Source organism: Rattus norvegicus, chromosome 13 (assembly GCF_021556685.1).
Source record: "Rattus norvegicus strain SHRSP/BbbUtx chromosome 13, alternate assembly SHRSP_T2T, whole genome shotgun sequence".
NCBI lineage: Eukaryota > Metazoa > Chordata > Mammalia > Rodentia > Muridae > Rattus > Rattus norvegicus.
Genome location: NC_141546.1, coordinates 70,554,114 through 70,573,908, shown reverse-complemented (window position 1 = coordinate 70,573,908; position 19,795 = coordinate 70,554,114). Strand labels below are relative to the sequence as shown.

At 48.2% G+C, this 19,795-nt stretch overlaps 1 protein-coding gene across 2 annotated transcripts in view; it reads left to right on the top strand.

Moving 5' to 3' along the window:
• The first annotated feature begins 3,422 nt into the window (after positions 1-3,422).
• Qsox1 (quiescin sulfhydryl oxidase 1) overlaps positions 3,423-19,795 on the top strand; it is a 36,848-nt gene continuing 20,475 nt past the window's right edge. For both annotated transcript variants that reach the window (NM_053431.3, NM_001109898.1), the window contains 3 exon segments: positions 3,423-3,723; positions 12,009-12,109; positions 19,638-19,683. In NM_053431.3, the coding sequence (NP_445883.1) occupies positions 3,450-3,723; positions 12,009-12,109; positions 19,638-19,683 (421 nt within the window). In that variant the 5' untranslated portion in view covers positions 3,423-3,449.

Below are 19,795 nucleotides of genomic sequence, written 5' to 3'. Positions count from 1 at the left end.
CAAGAAAAGGAACTCACTAAGACTAGAAATTTATCTGGAGGACTCAGGGGCAAGTTTAAAGGGATGAAACACGTGTGCCTTTTGTGTTGCTGGCATTTCTCCAAGTGTACACACCCCTCTGATTCTTGGCGCAGATGAGTAAGTAGAAAGTCATCTAATGCTGTGTTACCTGGTGACATGTTTTACCAAACACTCCTTTGTTGCTCACCATAATTATCTGTATTTGTGGATAAGCCACATTCCTCTGACCATCTGTCTCATTAGATCCCCAAATTCCCTCTCCTTAATTCATGCATAATACAGGAATGACTCATAGGTGGGAAAGTCAACACACTCCCTTGTTAGTCTCGACTGTAAAATGGGACCATATCAACCTCACAGTTACAAAGAGAACCAAATGAGCAATAGAGGTAGTATTTGAATGGCAGAGGCAAGATGTGTGCCTAATGTCAGAATGCTAAGTCAGCTCACCCTCTCTCTACTATGATTTAGGAAGGAGGAGGAAAGGGGGCCAGCCTGGAATCTCTAAGGCCCCTCCTGTTCTCACTGGTTTCCTCAGCGCCCTATCCGCTCTCAGATCTCATTAAAGACAGCTTTCCCCTTCCGTCACTGTTTTATCCTAAGAAGCACAATAAGGTCAAATTGTGATGGATTGCTGTTTATTGATCTGGTACAGGGAGGGTACCACAGTGAAGGAGTTGGGGGTCAAAGGACACCTTGTACAAGTTGGGAATCAGGCATCAACCTCAGGTAGGCACACTTGGCAGCTTCTTTACCAGCTGAGTCACAGAGCTGTGCTTCTCATGTGCTGCTAACTCTGAACCAACAGTTCCCAAAAGCCCCAGAGACCACAAGGAGTAGGAACTTCTCTAGGTTCCTCTTTGGCTTGCTGTTATCTGTATTAAGTGTCCTCTTGAAACTGAACAAAAGCTTCCAAGATTAAAAAATGAAACCCTAGACATTATAAACTCCAGGCTTAATCTTTTTTGGCTTTTGTGCCAAGGGACCTTTCTATGCTTTATTCAAATCTTTTGTATTCTTTTCCAATTCTGATTCTCTAAGATATGGAAACATGCCAATCTTGGTGTATTTCTCTTCCTTGTCTTTTCCAGGCACTGGGCCCAATGATCTCCACACAAGGCCTCTTTAATTCTCAGGCCTCTAGAGAAGCTAACTACACACCTTTAACAGTAGAGACACAGAAGGAACATTCTACTGGTGCCTGACCAAGCAACTATAGTACTTTCAATCCCTAGAACCCAAAATTCCTAGGAGACATCTTAAGACTAGGGTGAGGCCCAGGTCCTAGTGGTCTCTAGGATGGATGGACATGGGGCCACAAAACCTAGTCAGGGAGTGGATCCCAGGGAGGAATGCCTAGCACGTGGAAGGGCTTAGGTTCAGAGAGGAATGAACCTTTCAGCTGGTGATGTAATTTCCTTATGAGTTTTAAATGTGAGGCACAGAAAATATACTTGAAGGAGCAAAGGCCCTGCCATTGGACCTCTTCCTGGAATGGTCTTACTTTAGACTGTCATAAAGTTCCCTCCCAAATGCCATTCAAGGGTTTCCTCATAAGAACGTCTTTAAAATTGGAACACCCGATGCCCAACCTTGGTGCTCTCATCTTTCAGCAACCTGGTTTCCACAGAGCTAGAAGCCCACATATGTCAGGGGTGGTGATGGTGACATACGGCTTTAATCCCAGCATTCGAGAGGCAGAGGCAGGGGTATCTCTGTGAGTTTAAGGCAAGCCTGGTCTACACAGTGAGTTTCCGGGACAGCCAGAGCTACATAATAGACTCTATCTCAGAAAAACAAACCTAGCCCATATGCCAACAGCAGGAACCCAAGCCTGCCTTCACTGACCCTTTCCCAAGGTCTCTCTTCTAGGAAGAGTGTACTAAGCTCAGATGTGCAAAGAAGGCTGTTGCAATTGTGCCTGCAATGGAATATGATGGTGTGGAAACAGGAGTGAAAAGAGGAAGGCAAGAACCAGTTACCCTCCAAGCCAACACATTATACTGGATATCATGGGGGACTTCAAGAACTCCAGAAAAAGGAAACTGGTTTCGGGATTAACAGGAAGATCTAGATAAAAGGGTAAGAATTTTATATAGTAATTTGGTTGGGTTTTTTTTTTTTTTTTGAGACACTATGTAGTTGAAATTGGCCTGGCATTCATATTGTTCCACCGAAGCCTACAGAGCAGCTAGGATTACAGACATGCCCCACCACTCCCAGTGGCTTGTTGTTGTTTTTAATGTATATAAACCTCTATGTGGTCTTCAGCAATATTACTCAGCCCCTGTCCCTGACCACCTCTTCATTCTATTATAGCTGAATTTCCCCTTGATATTTGTCATGGGTCAATCTACATTTACTTGCGTATCATCTATCCCCATTGTAAGTTCCACGCCCCTCAGTCTTTTATCGTCTCTTTCTGAATAGCTAGTGCATGACAGCCACTAAGACATTACTCAGTTTCTGATGAAGAAAACAAGTAATACATCTCAAGGACTCATCAAGGGGTCACAGGGAGGGCTAACTAACCGAGAGAGAGAGAGAGAGAGAGAGAGAGAGAGAGAGAGAGAGAGAGAGAGAGAGAGAGGACATTCCTGAGGATGACCTATTCAAGATAGCCCACAGGACACCCAAGGTACAAAAGGCGACCATAGGAAATCCACTATCGTTTTCATACTTGTGAACACAGATTAGTTAATGGGGATACTTGAGAGAACATAGGAGTATGGGACAGAGTAGGCTTAGGGCAATCTAGTTTCTGGGCTGTGGGGAGTCCCACCTGAAGGAATCAACCCAACAAGGGATGTCAATGCCAAAGAAATCTTGACTCCAGAGCAATGGAGCCCAGCAGACTGTGGGAGGAGAGCATCCGTGTGTAGGAAGCCTCTAGCAATAGCTCCCTAGACTGTGGGCGTCTCCCGAGGCATGCGTGCTTCTGGCTCCTGTGGGCCTTGACAATCACAATGTCCTACCTCGTGGCTCTTTTCTCCCACCTATTTTGAATTCCCACTGTGAAAACTGCGAGAAGGAGCACCCTGGAACTTTCCAGGAACAAGATAAACCTGTAACGACCATTCCAACGGACTCCGCTTCCGTAGGATACGGGGGCCGAGAGCGGCCAAACGCTGCCCCGGCCTACGCAACGACTTCGAGTGCTGCCTGAGGCCCCTGTGGCATTCGTACCCAGACCCAGCTCGGAAGTCTGGCTCGCCGGGGGCCGGAACCGGGGAGCGCCAACCCGTATCTGAACCCTCACTCTGGCAGTTCACGCGCTCGCAGGGGAGGTCCCAGGAATTGGCCCCGCCTCGGGGCGGAGCCTCGTAGCTCCTCCTTGCGGGCGGAGGCCTGAGGTCGGAGGTGCGCGGCAGCCTCTGGGTACCGACTAGTCACAAACTTGAGCGAGGTGGACAGTCAAGCCGCCTAGGATGAGGAGGTGCGGCCGCCACTCGGGGCCGCCGTCGCTGCTGCTGCTACTTCTGCTGCTCCCGCCGCTGCTGCTCTCGGTGCCCGGCGCTTACGCGGCCCGGCTCTCGGTGCTCTACTCGTCCTCTGATCCACTGACGCTGCTGGATGCGGACACCGTGCGCCCGGCTGTGCTGGGATCCAGTAGCGCCTGGGCGGTGGAGTTCTTCGCCTCCTGGTGTGGCCATTGCATCGCCTTCGCTCCGACGTGGAAGGAGCTTGCTAACGACGTGAAAGGTGAGAAGTAGAGGCCTTCCCGGGCCCACCGGCAGGTCCCTCCAGTTGTCCCGCTAGCTCGTCCCCTCCCCTCGCGGCTTCCTTGGCCCATCGCAGCCCCTCCCCTCCCCTCCCCCAATCCATAGCCTGTAAGTTGTTCTCCTGGGCCACGTCCCCTCAATCCTCTGCTCAGGCTTCCTCTGACAAGTCTTTGTCTCTATCCTTCGAGAGGGTTTTCTTGCTCCCTGTGCTCTTCCCTGGGCCTTTCTCCAGCCCCCTTCCTCGTCCAGGAATTCCTTCTTGCCAACTTCCCTAGCTGTCGAGGTGGAACAGTGCTGGGAGGAGAGTTGACATTCATTCTACCACCCCCACCACCTTTCTCCATCCCCATAGCAAGTTACATAGTTGGTATACACATTTCCTTTCTGTCCTTATCTTTGAGGTGGATTTCTTTCTTCATTAGGTGGTTTACCTGTTTGCTGATTTCCAATCCAGGCCTCTCTTGACCAGCTACCTCTAGTTCCTTAGCTTCCAGGTCACATCCTTTTTTCTCTTCTCCTTGGATCTGGGCTCGCTTAGACCTTAACCTTTTAACTCCATGAGACCAAACTATATGTAGACCTGTGATGTGTGATTGGCCCTTGCTTCATGCTCCTGTCACTGGCCTGGATATTTCATGATTCTTCAGTACCAATTATGGGACCCACTATTCATTTAATTTCCACCTAAGGGGGGGGTAGCAGGATAAGAAAACCACAAAATGTATAGAGTTTTTTGTTTGTTTGTTTGTTTGTTTTGTTTTGTTTTAGGTGTGCTGTATTCTAGGAATGTTAAAGTATTTAAAAATAAGACTTACAGATGAGGGGACATGGTAATAATGGCAACTATTTATTATATACCGAGTGCTTAAATAGTAGGCACTGTATTGTGGACTTGACAGAATTTCCTCTCTGCAGCTTAAAGATCCCTGCTATAGCACGCATCTTCCAAACCCAAGACAAGGGTGCGGGGTGAGGGTGGGGAGCAGGAGTGGTTACGGGGACTGGTTCCTGATTTTTGTCACTTCTCTATCTGTGTGTCCCCAGGTCTGTGGGGCCAGGCAGGACTCTAGCAGAGAGCTCTTAACCTGACGTAATCGTTGGATGGGAACTGTAAGCCTCTTAGGGCCAGGCGTTTCTGGAGACAGGAAAACTAGAGCCTCGGTTCCCCTCCTGTACAGTTGACGGTTCTCCACAAGCTCAGATGGGTGTAGGTGGGTACTTTGTTCATGTTCCTTCTCAAACTTCATCTCCCCCTCCCCTGAGCTGCTGGCAAAGAAAGCGCTTACCAAAGTGGTCTCATGGATCACTGTGTATTTTTCAAAAATAATTTTCTTCAAGACAGGGTTTCTCTGTGTAGCCCTGGCAGTCTGGGAACTCACTCTGTAGACCAAGGTGACCTTGAACTCACAGAGACCTTAAACTCTGCCTCTTGGGTGACACCACTGCCTGTCCCCCAAAATAAGTTCTAGCAGCACTCAGAAGCTTTTTTTCCCCCTCCTCCAATTTATACTTGCCCACATGCCTCTCTGTCGCCATCATCCATATGACCAGTCCCTAACACTATTTTAATGACATCAGCACATTTGGTCAGGGCAAGAGGGAGAAAGAATGTGGGCTCTGGAACTGAAACACTGAGGGGAAGTTATACCGGAACAGTGTAGGCCTAAATGCCATGAAAGTCCCCAGTCAATTTCTAAATTGAGTCTCTAAGAGGTCTCTAATGGCAACATATGGACTCGCTCTAGAAGACTCTAGACTTCAGAGTGCTAGAGGAAAAGATTAGCTTCTGGCTGACTCGCATGCTTGGCCTCTTGCGACCAGAGTCTTCCTATGAGATGCACTCCAGGCACTAACACAGCCCGTTTCCAAGAAGGGTCTCCCATGGAGTGGTAGTCCTTCTCTGAAAAGAAAAACAAAAGCAAATCTTAACTTGTGGGAGGAGAAACGGAGACATCAAAGTCTATGGAGATAAACCAGGAGGAGATGGGAGGTAGGAGGTTTCAGAGGAAACTGGGGGCCTCTTTTTGACCAGGGTCGAGTCATCCTTCCCTTAGCAAGATTATATAGGCAGGGGGCAGAATCTGGAGTTGGTCTGAAACAGCGAGCAGTGTCTTCCACAGTTCCCTTTGGAGAGGCTAGGACTTGTCTCCCTTCTGTGTTCTGAGGTTCTCTGAGGACGTGTGACCACAGGCTAGCAGATGATCGCTCTCAAACCACTCAGTCCTGTCACAGTAGTGAGCTGCGCTTACCAACTACTACAGGTGTCTTAAACAGGAGCAGAGAGTGTGTGGTCGTGGGGGCTGAGAAGACGTTTAGTAATCCTGGCCAGCTGGCTGCAGGCCTTTAATCTGACTGGATGGGGCTCATTTCTTAGTGAGTTGGATGGTAGTTTCTCCAGGAAGTTGCTGCCCAGGGGGAAGAGCCCTTGTTTCTGAGAGTCCATTTGCCCCTTTCTGTTCCAGAGCAACTCCTGTTTGAGAAAATGATTGGGTCCCCTTGGGAAGTTCATTACTATTCACTGGCTAATCGGTTAGCAAATATTTGTTGAGTCACAAAGCATTGATTGCATAGCAGCTGGGGCAGTGAACTATACATAGCAGGAAAATGGGCAGCAGCATGAAGCTGTTTGAAAAAGACAGAGGAGTGGTTCACCTGTTTCTTATGGTAGGAATTCAAATAAAGGGAGAGTCACGGAGGGATGAGTTGAGCAGTCAAGGCTTTGCTCCGGTGGCTGTTAAACACTTCTCTTTGCCAAGGACTTTTCATCGATGGTCGAGAAATGGATGGTGAAACCCCTCCTCTACATACCCTCCATTTATTTTGGCTCTTGATTATGAAAGTTCAAGTTCAAGATAGGGTGTCTCATTGTCTTGGGTCTTTAGCAAGACTAAATACATCACGGTATGAGTGCATGTCAGTGAGTACTCACGGTTTGAGCCAGGAAACAGCAAAAACATGTCCTAAAATGCAGGCTGAAGTTCGTTTTTCCTTAAAGATTTGTCTGCTTTTATTCTATGTGAGTGAATGTTTTACCTACATGTGTGTCTATGCATCATGTGTACAGTATATCTGGTGTCTGGAGGCCAAAGGGGACATTGGGTCCTCTGGTACATAGTTTCCAATGGTTGTGAGCCATATCAGTGTTGGGAACTGAACCCAGGTCCTCTGCAAGAACAGCAACAGCTCTTAACCCCTGAGCCATCACTCCAGCACTTGGTAGAGGTTCTTAGCAATTTCTGACTTCCTGGCACAGGCAGGACAAGTGGTGGCTGAACAAAGCAGGGTATCCATGTAGGAAGCAGCGTATACAGAGCTGAGGTTTGTAGGACACACGTATTTGAGCTTCAGTGAGTACTGTGGGCTTCTTCTTTACTCCTGGGAGCACCGATGGCATCTTGTACTTATGTGTCTGTGATGTCTACCACAGAATATGGTCTAGGGTGGGAACACCCTCATGACAACCAATGGCCAAAGCCTCACAGGATTCCAAGTGATGGTATGAACAAGAAAACTTGCCACCAGTGCTATGGCTCCTCTTACTCAGGCCAGATGTCCATCTCATGTCAGGAGTAGAGGAGGCATTTTGTCTATCTCATGACCTCACTGCCTTCAACAGGGAGCAAGGAAGAGACATGGCAGTGATGGTGTAGCACTGAGTAGCAGCCCTTATGTAAGGTATGCTCAGATGGGGCAATCAGGAGCTAAGAATAGGCCAGCACATAGTGACCAGGTCTTACTGGCCCCTGGTGATTTGGGTAAGCTTGTATTCCTGTCTTAATTAAAGGATCAGGCTTGCTTAACATTCAGAGGTAACATGGTCATTTTTCTTGCTAAAAGTTATTTGCCATCCAGAACCTGAACAGGTTTTGGAGCTGCAACGGGCAGTAGATCTAGACCACTAGTCCTGGCCCTCCAACCCACGAGGAGCTGAGTCCCACAGAGGAGGCATGTGGACCATACGTGTGTTAGTCAGGTGTTACTCTGAGTCATTCTTCTGCCTCTGGGTTCAGGGTTCTTCCTGAACCAAGGAGTCAGGGAGGTCACCCTACCTTGGACTCCAGAACACACCTGTGCAAGGGCATAGAGGAACTCCTCATCCACCATTCCAAAATTTAGACCTCTCCTGGTGTCTCTTTTTCTTTCTACCATCCATTCCCAAGTTACTGTGTTCTGCCCAAGTCTAATAGCAGTAGGACATGTTTCTCCACATGAGTGAGTTGGGAGGGGTAAGAAGCCAAACAGCAGAAAGCCCCTGTCACCCACAAAGCTCTAGCACTGTCCACACAGCTGGGCTGTGCCAATATGTCACCCACAGAAAGAACATACTTAGTTTAAGTATCTTATTTGGTTTTGCTTTGTTTGTTTGGGCTTTCTCTGTGTAGCCCTGACTGCCTAGAACTCACTTGGCTGGCTTTGAACTCAGAGACCCACCTGCCTCTGTTGAGCTTAAAGACATGCTCTGTCTCTGCCCAGCTAGTTTACATGTCTGAACTGGGTTTCATTTGTGATTCTGGAATCCTGTAATGTCTCCATCTATAACACAGAGTGTTCTGATGTGCTGAGTTGGGGGGAGTGGCTTTACAGACAAAAGGGCTGAAAACAAGAGGACCCAGAAAACAAACAAAAAAGTATTAGTCATTTCATGGTTACTTTCTTTGTAAGCTTTAGAGCAGTGGTTCTCAACCTTCCTAATGCTGCCGCCCTTTAGTGCAGTTCCTCATGTGGTGGTGGCCCCAAAACTACATTATTTCAGTGCTACTCATAACTAATTTTGCTACTGTTATTAATAGTACTGTAAATATCCAGTATGCAGGATACCTGATATTCGACCTCCCAAAGGTCAGCTGGAGACTTTGTTACAGTGTTGGCTAAAACTGGTCTTTTGTGAGTTTGACTGTTATCTCTCCTGATCTCTTGGAGGTCAGGTAACTTGGTTTCAATTTAGTGGCATAGAAAGAGCTTCATGAATTGTTTCTATTTCATTTATCTGTTGGCCCTAGTACATTTGCTCAGTCTAAACCAGTGGCCTCCTGGAAATTATATTTAATGTACTAGAACCATGAATAGCCAGGCTTACAGTGTTTGGTATACAGTGCGTACTATAGATGTATGTGTTATGGTGGATCTTTAGGATACTGACATTGAGACACCAGAAAAAAATCCCTTGGTCAGAACCTAACCAGTACCTCACTGGCCCCAGCTTTCACCTCCACCACCCTTTGTGATTAAACCAGGTCGGAAGAGGCATTGGTTTTATTTCATAGAACACAGGTAATCGGGGTTGGGGATTTAGCTCAGTGGTAGAGCGCTTGCCTAGGAAGCGCAAGGCCCTGGGTTCGGTCCCCAGCTCCGAAAAAAAGAACCAAAAAAAAACAAAAAAAAAAAAACAAAACAAAACACAGGTAATCAAAGCAAGCCAGGTCGGTGGCACATGCCTTTAACCCCAGCACTTGGGGAGCAGAGGAACATGGATGTCTAAGAGTTAGAGGTCAGCCTGGGCCACATATTGAGTTCCAAGCCAGCCAAGGATACGTGATGACACTGTGTGTGTGTGTGTGTGTGTGTGTGTGTGTGTGTGTGTGTGTGTGTGTGTAGGGGGTGGCAGCAAAAGCAAGTCCACCCATCAGCTTTCCTCTTGTCCTCCACCTCTGACCTTATCCTTGTCCTCCCTGCATCCCTATGGGAAATCCAAGATTGAAACTATTGTTCCGCTCTGAATCCTGGGATTAGCTCCGAGGCTCGAATCCTGGGTTCAGATCTTAGATTTACCATCAGTTAGCTTACCGTGCCTTGGGCTTGGTTTTCTGATCTGTTTCATAGTTAAGGAGAGCAGATTTGGTGATAATGCTTTAGTACTTCCTCATTGGGTTGTTGAGAGCACTGAACTAGATAAATTGAGCACACAGTAAACTCACTACATGTGCTGATAGCACAGTCCTTTAAGTAAGCCTGAAGTCCAGGTCCCTGCCAGGTATAGGGAAGGTACAGTCACTTCCACCATTTTCTCTAAGAGAAGGCTATGATTGGAGCAAGAACACAAGTATAAAGGTAATGCCCAGCCCTCGTACAGTGGGGAGAGGAACAAGTGAGTTAGTCAAGCTAATAGGCCTCTCAAGCTGCGAGGCTCCTGAGTCTCTCCTCATTGGCAGATAAGGGTGTGACAGACCTGGGGGATGGTGGCAGCGGAGTGTAATGATGCAGAACGTACTGTTCTTTCCACTTCCTCCATGCTGCGATATTTCTTGAGGATAGCTGGGCCTTCCTGTAAGTCCCCAGCACAAAGTTCTGCCCTAGGGACAGAACAAAAGGCACTAGGCTCAGAGTGTGCCAGATGGCTCTAGGAGATGGCCTGTGTATTTCACTGGCCCTGGGTCTAACTTTGTCAGGGGCACAAAAGGAACTTCATACACTCTCACCTGTGATTCATTGTGACACCCTGGACTTGGGCAAGGGTGACCATTGACGAGCTCTTCTATGACCTTGCTCTTTCTTTAAAGCAGAGGTTCTCATCCTGTGGGGCATGACCCCTTTGGAAGTCAAATAACCCTTTTACAGACTTCACCTAAGACCATCTGAGAACATAAATATTTACATTATAATTCAAAACAGTAGCACAATTATAGTTATGAAATAGCAATGAAAATAATTTAATGGTTGGAGATTATCATAACATGAGGAACTATATTAAAGGGTCACAGCATTAGGAAGGCTGAGAAGCACTGCTCTAAGGGATGAAGCAATCATGAACGGCCCCAGGCATTATCACAGGAGATGCCTTAACTCCACCTACTACTAGACTGAAGGAAAACTGAGGCTGGAACCAAAGAGAGCACTAGAGCTACAAAGAACTGAGAGCCAGTCCCTGGTCTGGGTTGAGTGCCTACTGTGTGCTGGTAAGGGTTGTTGGGCATCAGGGGTTCCAAAAAGCAAAAGACAGTAAGAGATGAACACTGTAGTCGTTATGTGAATCCTGGAACTTTGGGCACACGAGGCAGCAGTTCCTGGGAGAAAGTAGTGTTCCAGCTGGGTTGGAGCTGACAGAGTTTTCAGGGACGGTGAACATGGTGGCTGCAGGGAGACCCTTCATTTGAGGATTGCCTGGAGATAAGTGAGAGCCATGTTTCAGAGGAGAAAGAAACCATTGGCTTTGCTTTGGAGAAATGCTAAGAGGGAACTAGATATGTGGACAGAGGACAGATCTAAAGACACTCAGGACTTCCAAGGAGAGTGTAGGTAGAGGGTAGCACCCTTAGAACCACAGGCGGAAAGGACTCATTGGTAGCTGGAGAGGCTAGCGAAGCAGCATATTAGAACCGGCATTAGAGATAGGATTATGAGGCTATCCCAAGAGACCTTCTGTGGGAAATGCTTGGAAGGGAAGTCAAAAAGCCAGAGCAGGTGTCCAGGCCGCCTAGGACAGGACAAGAAAGATAGGGAAGACACTCAGGAGCAAAGGGTAGCAAATTGCTATGGCCAGGAGACTGACTGTTCCTACAAGAGGAGCCAGCACTAGGGGTGAGGCTACAAAAGTCCATGCCCAACTCACAGCACTAATATCTTTCTTTAGTGCCTCAGATCCTGCAAGTCTGTGCTTTAAAATGTCATGCTGGCCATGCTTTCTCAAGGTCTATGTAACTGTGTGGCTCACGGCGGCCTGACCTGAGTCAGACCTCAGGATAGTTGTCTAATACAAACTGATTTTCTGTTGGTCTCCAGTCTGTGTCATCATTTGTTCTGCCAATTACTTTCTCAAAAGGCTGGGGCCTGAAGAGAAGACATGACCAGTCTTCTGACTTCCCCAAGCCTTCCTTCTGGAAGGGTCCTGCATCTCCTGCTTTCTTCCATCCCTAGGATTTGTCTCTGTTTGGGCCGGGTACCTAAAGGACTGTGGAAGGTTCACTGGGGAACACAAGCTCCCAAGGCAGGTTGATTCTCTGGGAGCTGACCAACCTCTTAGGCAGCTCTTCAGAGACCAAGGGTTCTGGGGCCTACACTCCTCATTCCTCTTTCTTTAGCTCCTCCAACCCTACGCCACATTCCACTAAGGCACTAGGGAAACTCAAATGTCATTACAGGGTTGCGTACCGTGCTAGTTAACCGCATCCCTCTAAGTGAAGATGGAGGGACGTGTCTCAGAGGTCATTTTCTGAAGGAAGTATGGCCTTGCTCATGGGAGTTTGGGGTTAATGCTGTGGGGTTTGGGATGGAAGAACAGCAGAAGGTGCCAGCTTCTCCTGCTTACTGGAGTCATCTTTGTCTTTTCAGACTGGAGGCCAGCACTAAATCTTGCTGTCCTGGACTGTGCTGATGAGACCAATAGTGCTGTCTGCAGAGAGTTCAACATCGCCGGCTTCCCCACTGTGAGGGTATGTGAAAAACTGAGCTAGAGTTGGGATGGTCTGGTTGAGCACACAGTCCTCTGTTCTGCATTTCCCTGGCACCTCCCTGGGCTGCTGAGCTCTGAGGGACCTCAGAGGTCCTATCCCCTGGGGCACTGTCACACCGTCTGATGAGGCATCTGTCGTTCTAAGAACGAGAAGATGAGTGAAGTAGTTGTAACATAGGCTAGTGAGGGCTGCTACCTCTCAAGGTTCTTTTTAATTTTTCTCACTTCTGACCCCCAACTCTTGGAGGTCTGATTGTAGTTTAAAACCAGAATACAGGCTCTGAACCATGTGTGGCAGGATCATCCTCTTTGGACCTGTTGGTTCTCCAGAGACACTGGAATGCTTCATTATCATCAAGCAATAGCCTTGACCCTTGACCTTGACCCACTGGAGCTTCAAAGTGACTTAAAGGGACACAGTCAAAAGTATACTGTGTGTTAGGTGGCAGGGCTTCCAGGAACAGAAATCACCAACAGCCAAGGCATGAGGGTTCTCCTACCGCAGCTCTGACAGAAATGACATGAGATCTCTGAGTCCCCTGTCAGGGGTCACAGGATACCAACAATTTTTAAAACTAATTTACCTATTTATTTTAATTTTATGTGCAGTGGTGTTTGCCTGCATGTAAGCCTGTGTGAGGGTTTTGGTTCCCCTGGAACTGGAGTTACAGACATTTATGAGCTTCCATGTAGGTGCTGGGAATTGAACCTGAGTCCTCTGGGAGAGCAGCTCCTAACCAATGAGCCAGCCCCTCCATTTTAAAAACTAAACAATTGCCATGGCTCTCCAGAGCCCTTACACAGCCCAGAATAACAGTTGTAGCAGTCAGGGTAGGTAGGGTGAGGGCCCTCCCAGGGCTCAGCCCTGCCCACCATTTAGATAAGCAGTTTGTTTACAGCCATTAGAATATCAGGAGATGCCTTTGAAGGCTGAAATGCCAAGTATTGTCCCTGGAACAAGATATCTCTGAGCTCAGGAACCTCAAGTTTCAGTCAGACCCACGAGCTGGAACTCGGCCTGAGCACTCAAAGGTTTCATCTCCAGGAGTGCTGACCTCTGACCCCCACTGGACTCAGAGGCTCCCCATCCCAGAGGTGTCACTCCCTAAATGGTCACCACTTTCATCAGGACCCAGGCCCATGTAAGACCAGGTTGGTTTGGGGAACAGTGTGGTAAAACAACCTACTGCCACATCATCCAGGGAGGCTCTTATCTGTCACCTCTGTAAATAGAGAGTCTCCTGGCAAGGACACTGCTTGTCCTCCACCCCAAGATATGTAACAGTGCTTCTGTGAGAATGCTGTCTTTGTGCAGAGCCAGAGTGAGCAGTGCTAAGTGGGAAAGCCGTGGGGATACCAGTGTGGCTGGCAGCAAGAGCCATCCTCCATAGGCTCATGGTTTCCTCTCTCTGAGTCCTGAGCACTGTCTAAGCCACAGGGAGACCATTCAGGACATCCAGTTAGGGTTCTGTAGGGCTGACACGTGGAGCTTTCTGTCCAACCAGGGAGGAGCCAGGCACCTGGGTGTGAGGAGGAAGCCCAGGCAGTTGCAGGTCTGGAGGCTTCTCAGCACCTACCCGAGTCACGAAGTACACGCAGCCTGGATGCCTCAAGTGATTAATCACCTTACCTGCCCAGCTGGCTGTGGGAGAGCCTGGGAGGGACCTCACCTGGTGGCTCTGGCTTTCCCCTATTCCAGACAGGTAGCACCTGGCTGGGCCAGTTCAGTAGACAGCTGCCTATTCATTCCCTAAGCTCTGTCTGCCCTGGGAAGCTTTTCATGACTTCCCCAAGGAGCCTGCTGCCTGTTTCACCTGTGGCCAATGGTTCAAGCTGTTGGTAGGCCTTTGCTCTTAGAGTCTCAGAGACTCTAGGCAGTACCTTCGAAATGATTTCTTCCTGTGGCTTGCAATAAGAAATATTTATTTTACATTGTGATCCCAAATTTGGTTGGTGTTAACTATTGCTAAAGCAAAAGTTAATATTTTTTGTTAGGGTAAAAATAAATACTGGCTGTCATTTACTAAATTACTAGGTTGCTTCTAGCATGTTTTAAAAAAGTTCTCACACATATTCAGATCTCCAAAGTCTGGCTTATGAAAGCCTAAAGGCTGTAGACACCTTGGCCACACATCCTAAAAAGCAGAGCAGTCAGGTAGCCAGATAGCCCTGTTGCCCGTAGAGGCCGTAGAGCCCTAGGTGAGGACCCATGTTGGGTAGGGATCCTCACATGTAGAGAGTTTTGCTGGTTTGATGGGGACATACCCACACAAGTGTGGCCACCACAGTGAGTGATACATGTCTTTAGCACCTTGCCACTCTGAGCACACGTTAAACTTCCACTAGCCCAGCCACTTTAGAAAAGATCTAGCCCTAAAGGTCGGGATCCTGCTCCATTAGGTCCCCATTAGGCTGGAGCAGAATGCCTTTGGGAGGAAACACAGATTCAGGGAGGAGGAGGTGAGTCAGCTGTAGGTTTTGGCCGAACAAACCCTAGGCCAGAGCAGTGCCCCTCATTACGTGGTGAAGGCCTATTTAATGAGAATGACATGGAGGAGTACAGCAGAGAGTCTTCCGAGATGACACTACCTATTGGTAAGATTGCCATGTACGAAGGAACATCTTACCTGGAAGTGCCTGGGCACTGGCATTGGGGCATGGGGGTTGGTAGAGGTTAGTTTTCCCCTTGTTTCCTGATCTAATGGTAGTTTCTGTGTGGAGGGTACATCCTAGGAATCCTCTGAAGTAGGCGCTATTGATGGGGTTGTCAGCTGGCTGCACAAGGCTGTGTTCCCAACTGGGGAAAGGCTAGGAACAACCGACACAGGACACAGATGGACAACTGATTGGGAGGCAGGGAGCGGTCTGTGTGGTGAGTGCTGGAGGAGTTAGCCTCTCTTCCTGAGGTCTTCACCTGCTCATCAAAGATGACTTCCTGTGGGAGGGGGCTCCAAATGTGTGTAAGGATGGGTGGAGTCTGGCTAGGACAGAGAAGCTCGGGCCTCGTGTGAGCAGAACTGTGTGGTATATGTGTGTGGCATACAGGCTCCTGTGGAGGGCAAGGTGGGGCAAGGGAGCAGGAGCTCAGGAATGGCAGGTCCTTGGAAGCCAGGGGGTGGAAGGAGCACTGTGGCGTGCACAGCCTGGGTTGGTAGTCCGTGAGCTCCTACTGGAACCGTGTAGCTGAGAGTGAGTTCTCAGGACAACAGAGAGATTTCAGGTGCCTCCTGCTTGCCAAGAAATGGACATGGGCTCCCGTCTCCATTGTCACCTGCTGTCTTCAGACATCTACACTGGTTGTTCCTAGCACGGAAATTAAGTGCTCAGACTGCCTGTCGCTCTTTCTGAGCCCAGTATAAAATGCTTGAAGACCTGACTGTGTTTCCGAAACCAAGTCCTACACACCTGGCTCCAGTGCCACCACTGGAGCTTGTGTTTCTGTTGAGCTGTTTGGGTTCCTGGTCTCCTGTCTTGTGCTAACTGTCGTCCTGTAGTTATGAAAAGACTGGAGCCTCGCAGAAGCAGCAAGTCAGGGGAGGCAGGCGCTCCTTCCTGTGTCTTGTTTTATGTTGATGAAGGAAAAGAAAGAACTGGGCTGGAGAGATGCCTTGATGATTAAGAGCCTTGTCAGCCCTTGCAGAGGACCCAGGTCCTGAGCTCAGCACCTTCATAGTGGCCTAAAAACATCCTGAACCCCAGGGGATCCAGTGCCCTCTTCTGACCTCTGCAAGCACCAGACACATACATGGTATTTATACACTCATGTGGGTGAAACACATGTACACATAAAATGAGAGGGGGGAGAGAGAACTAACAAACTGTTGCCTGCTCTCAGAGAAAAGACTCGGTCCTGGATGCTCTGTTGGTTTTTCTCAAGGGTAATTGACCTCAGATAGGCACACATCTCCATGGCTGACTTAACAAGGATACATTTTCCTGAGGACAAAAATGTGCCCTGACTAGATTTCTACTTGAGCCTTCAAGGTGATGAAAGGGCTGTCCTGCTGGATTGGACAGAGGTCTGCAGAGCAGCTAAGTGTCTAGACACCATCCATACCGGGCACAGTGGGGCTGAGCAATGTATAAGCTGTGTACTACCCAAGTCAGGAGGTTGTCTTAGTCACTGTTTTGTTGCGGTGAGAGACACCGTGAGACCAAGGCATCTCTTATAAGAGAAAGCGTTTAGGTGGGGGCTTGCTTACAGTTTCAAAGGCTTAGTCTATTATTAGAGTGGGGAGCATGGTGGCATGTAGGCAGGTATGATGCTGGAAAAGTAGTTGGGAGCTCCATTCTGGTCTGCAGGCAGGGGGGCGGGGCAAGCAGGCAGACAGACACTGGGCCTGATTTGATTGCTTGAAACTTCAGAGCCCACCCCCAGGCTTTCAAAATTGGCAGCAAGCTCCTTTGCTGGTTGAGCCGCCTCACTGGCTGAGGACTAGTACTTCTGACTCATGAAGAGAAAGCAAATGGAAACTAATGTAATAGACCAGGACCTACGTTTTTACCTGCTGGCCCTGGATAAGACAAGGCGAGAGGCTGTTGAAGAGTTCCCCCCAAGGCAGAGTTGCAGAACTCGCCAGATAACTGGATGGGGGTTGTAGCAGAGGGAAATGCCAGTGTGGGCAGCAGGGAGGAGGACTGATTGCTGGGGGAAAGGAGACGCAGGTGCAGAGGCTGAAGGAGGGCTCGTCAGCATTGGTGTGTGGGCACAGGCCCTTCACACCTCTGTGGAGTTTAGTAGATGGAACTGAAGTCTCGGACAGGTGAGAGTACCTGAGACACAAGGCTCAGACAGTGCATTTGTTGAACAAAGTGAATGACTTGGAGACAGAGAAGCATGAGGTTTGTTCTTCATTCGCTCATTCATTCATTCATTCATTCATTCATTTGAAAGTATAAACTGAGCCCTTTCCTCCTAACGGTACCTGTCAGAGCACTTTAGGCAGAGAATGGTCTGGTGTGGAGCAGCAGGCGAGACTAAGAGCAGCACAGTTAATGACTGTGACACAGGAGAGCAGCCAAGGATGAAGTCAGGACAAGGGCTAATAGTAGCCAAGAAAGGCTAGTCTGTCCAGCAAAAACAGGGAGGGTGGCTACATGGAAAAGGGGGAAAAAAGAGGTAGTTTCAAGAATGTGTATATGAAAACAAAATAAAAGCTAGTCAGGACGTTGAAAGCAGCCAGCAGCTACTGCTGAGAGCACAAGAAGCACCAGAGACAGCTTGGGACTGGCTAGAGAGAAAGTCACCACTCAGTTCTCCTGAATGATTTTAGCTGAGTGGCGGGCTCAGAGGCAGGACAGAGATGTCTGGGGAGCAGAAGAGACATTTGGCAGTACAGGGAAACAGGCAATGAAGAGACTGAAGAGAGAAAGGTGTCTCTCTAGTCCTGCCTTCTGCCTTTCACAGTTTACACGAGGAGACTTAGAATCTCTTTATAACCCAGGAAAGGGGCTGGTAGAAAGCCATTTAATGAGAAGATGTTAATTAGTGGGAAAAAAAAATCCCAAAGTTCATGAGGTATGGGGCCACATTCTCAGAGGGCGAAATCATCCCCGAAGGTAGCTGGGAAGCTTCAGAACACCGAGAAGGCTGACAGTAGCCAGGACTCCTTTAGCCGTGCAGTCTGTGGGTGGGTCTCATGAGTGACTCTTGAGTTTGTGTGATAGATTAGAGCCATGAAACCTAGGGTCAAGGAGATGCCTTTTGTTGGGGGGAATGCCAGCATCTTTTAAGACTTGTTCAGACTTGGCAGCCTGAGAGCTGATGAAGGCTTTGAGAGCACCTCCCTAGCTATGAGAAAGGCACACTACTGAAGGCTGGTCCACGGTGGGAGAGGTGTAGCAGTGAGCTGAAGTCTGTCTTCCCTGTACAGAGAGAGGACTGAGCAGTACCACACTGGCAAACCACCCTGCAGTCTGTCCATAGAGATTCTTGTAAATCCATGTCCTCATTACATGTCACAATTCAGGGAACTTGTCACCATTTTGTAAGTATTAGAATAATAATTTTACTAGCTCAAGATTTGTTCAGTAACTGTCAAGAACATAGGTACATTGTAACATGTAAATGAGCTACTTTTATTCAGGAGGAGAATATTACATTCATATTTTTAAGAAAGAGTGGAGTAGGGTTGGGGATTTAGCTCAGTGGTAGAGCGCTTGCCTAGGAAGTGCAAGGCCCTGGGTTCGGTCCCCAGCTCCGGAAAAAAAAAAAAAAAAAAAAAAAACCAAAAAAAAAAAAAAAAAGAAAAAGAAAGAGTGGGACAGGCAGTGAGGTCATAGGAAGCAACCAATCACATGTAGGGAGTGACTGGCTGCTGTGGTCTGTTTCTCTGGTGAATTTTCCCTTCCTGCCTACACACAAATGGAACAGACCAGTTCTAGCTGGTCAGTATTTCCTGGTGCTGAAGGATGTGTGTATAGGAGGGAGTGATGATGATGGAGTTGATATTTAATTAGTCAGTTTTGATATGGACTGGTTCCTATGCCTTGATTACTCTTGATTTTTGATTATTGAATCTTCTAATAATTCTAGGCTGGTGGTATCACTTTATATATGATATTATATATTATATAATTTTATATCTCATTTAAAAGATCAGAATACTGAGGTTTAGAGAAGCAGAAAGGTTTTCCATAGCCACAACAAAAACATATCAAAGCCAGGTCTTGAATCCAGTTCTGCCAGACCCTATGGCCCTCACCTAATCAGCTGCATGTGATAAAGCTGAGGCCATGCTGGTAGAGACAGGACTAAATTAGCAAAAAGTGTTCCTGAGTTTCTGAGAGCTGTCAGAAATCTGCAGACAGCTTGTCTACCAGAACAACCAACATTTCTCTCAGGACAGGAGGACAAAGGCAAGAGCCCTGCAGCTGTCTTGCCCCTTGGGCAGAGGCCCAGGCTATAACTTGTTACCCAGTGTCCCTTCTGTCCTCTCACCCCAGTGACAGACTTGGCCTGGGGTGTCACCCACTTGAGGAAAGAGTACAACACGATGTCGAAACAGCCTGTGTGCTACATACCTGTTTTGTAGGCTCAGATCTACCACTGAGTAGGACCTGTCCTAGATCCTTGACCCTCGGCTCAGTGCCACAACGGGCTGGGAGGTCCCTGAGGACACCAGCCTCAGAGCCCCTTTTCCAGGAAGAGGAGTGAGGGCAGATCAGCACACGGGCAGCTAACGTTAGCCAAGCAGTCATTCTCTTCTTCTGCCTGTATGAAGACCAGCAGTGACTTCATCGTTGGCTGAATAGCTTCCAGAAACTGTGTGCAGATGGCAGGCATGGTGGAGCTGGTCTCTGGTTAGGTTTCTGAGCCACTGACTCAAGGTTCTAAGGGTGCTTTAAGCGTTGAGGGAGAATTGAATGTAAAGACAACGAGAGAAGCTTCCCAAAACAAAGCCTCTCTGATGCTAGTTACAGGGGAAAGAAGTGAGGCTCAAAAAAGAGCAGTAGTCTCTAAGCAGCTTGAATGCCACCACTGACCGCTCACTCTTGTCTGTTTTCAGTTTTTTAAGGCCTTTTCCAAGAACGGTACTGGAACAGCATTGCCAGGTGGGTGCTCTGATTCGGCTGTTGTGTTGGCACTGCCAGCACTGTCCCAGCTCTTCTGGCTTTACATGGCTTCCTACATGGTGAAGAGGGGTGTCCAAGTGAAGTGTGTTTG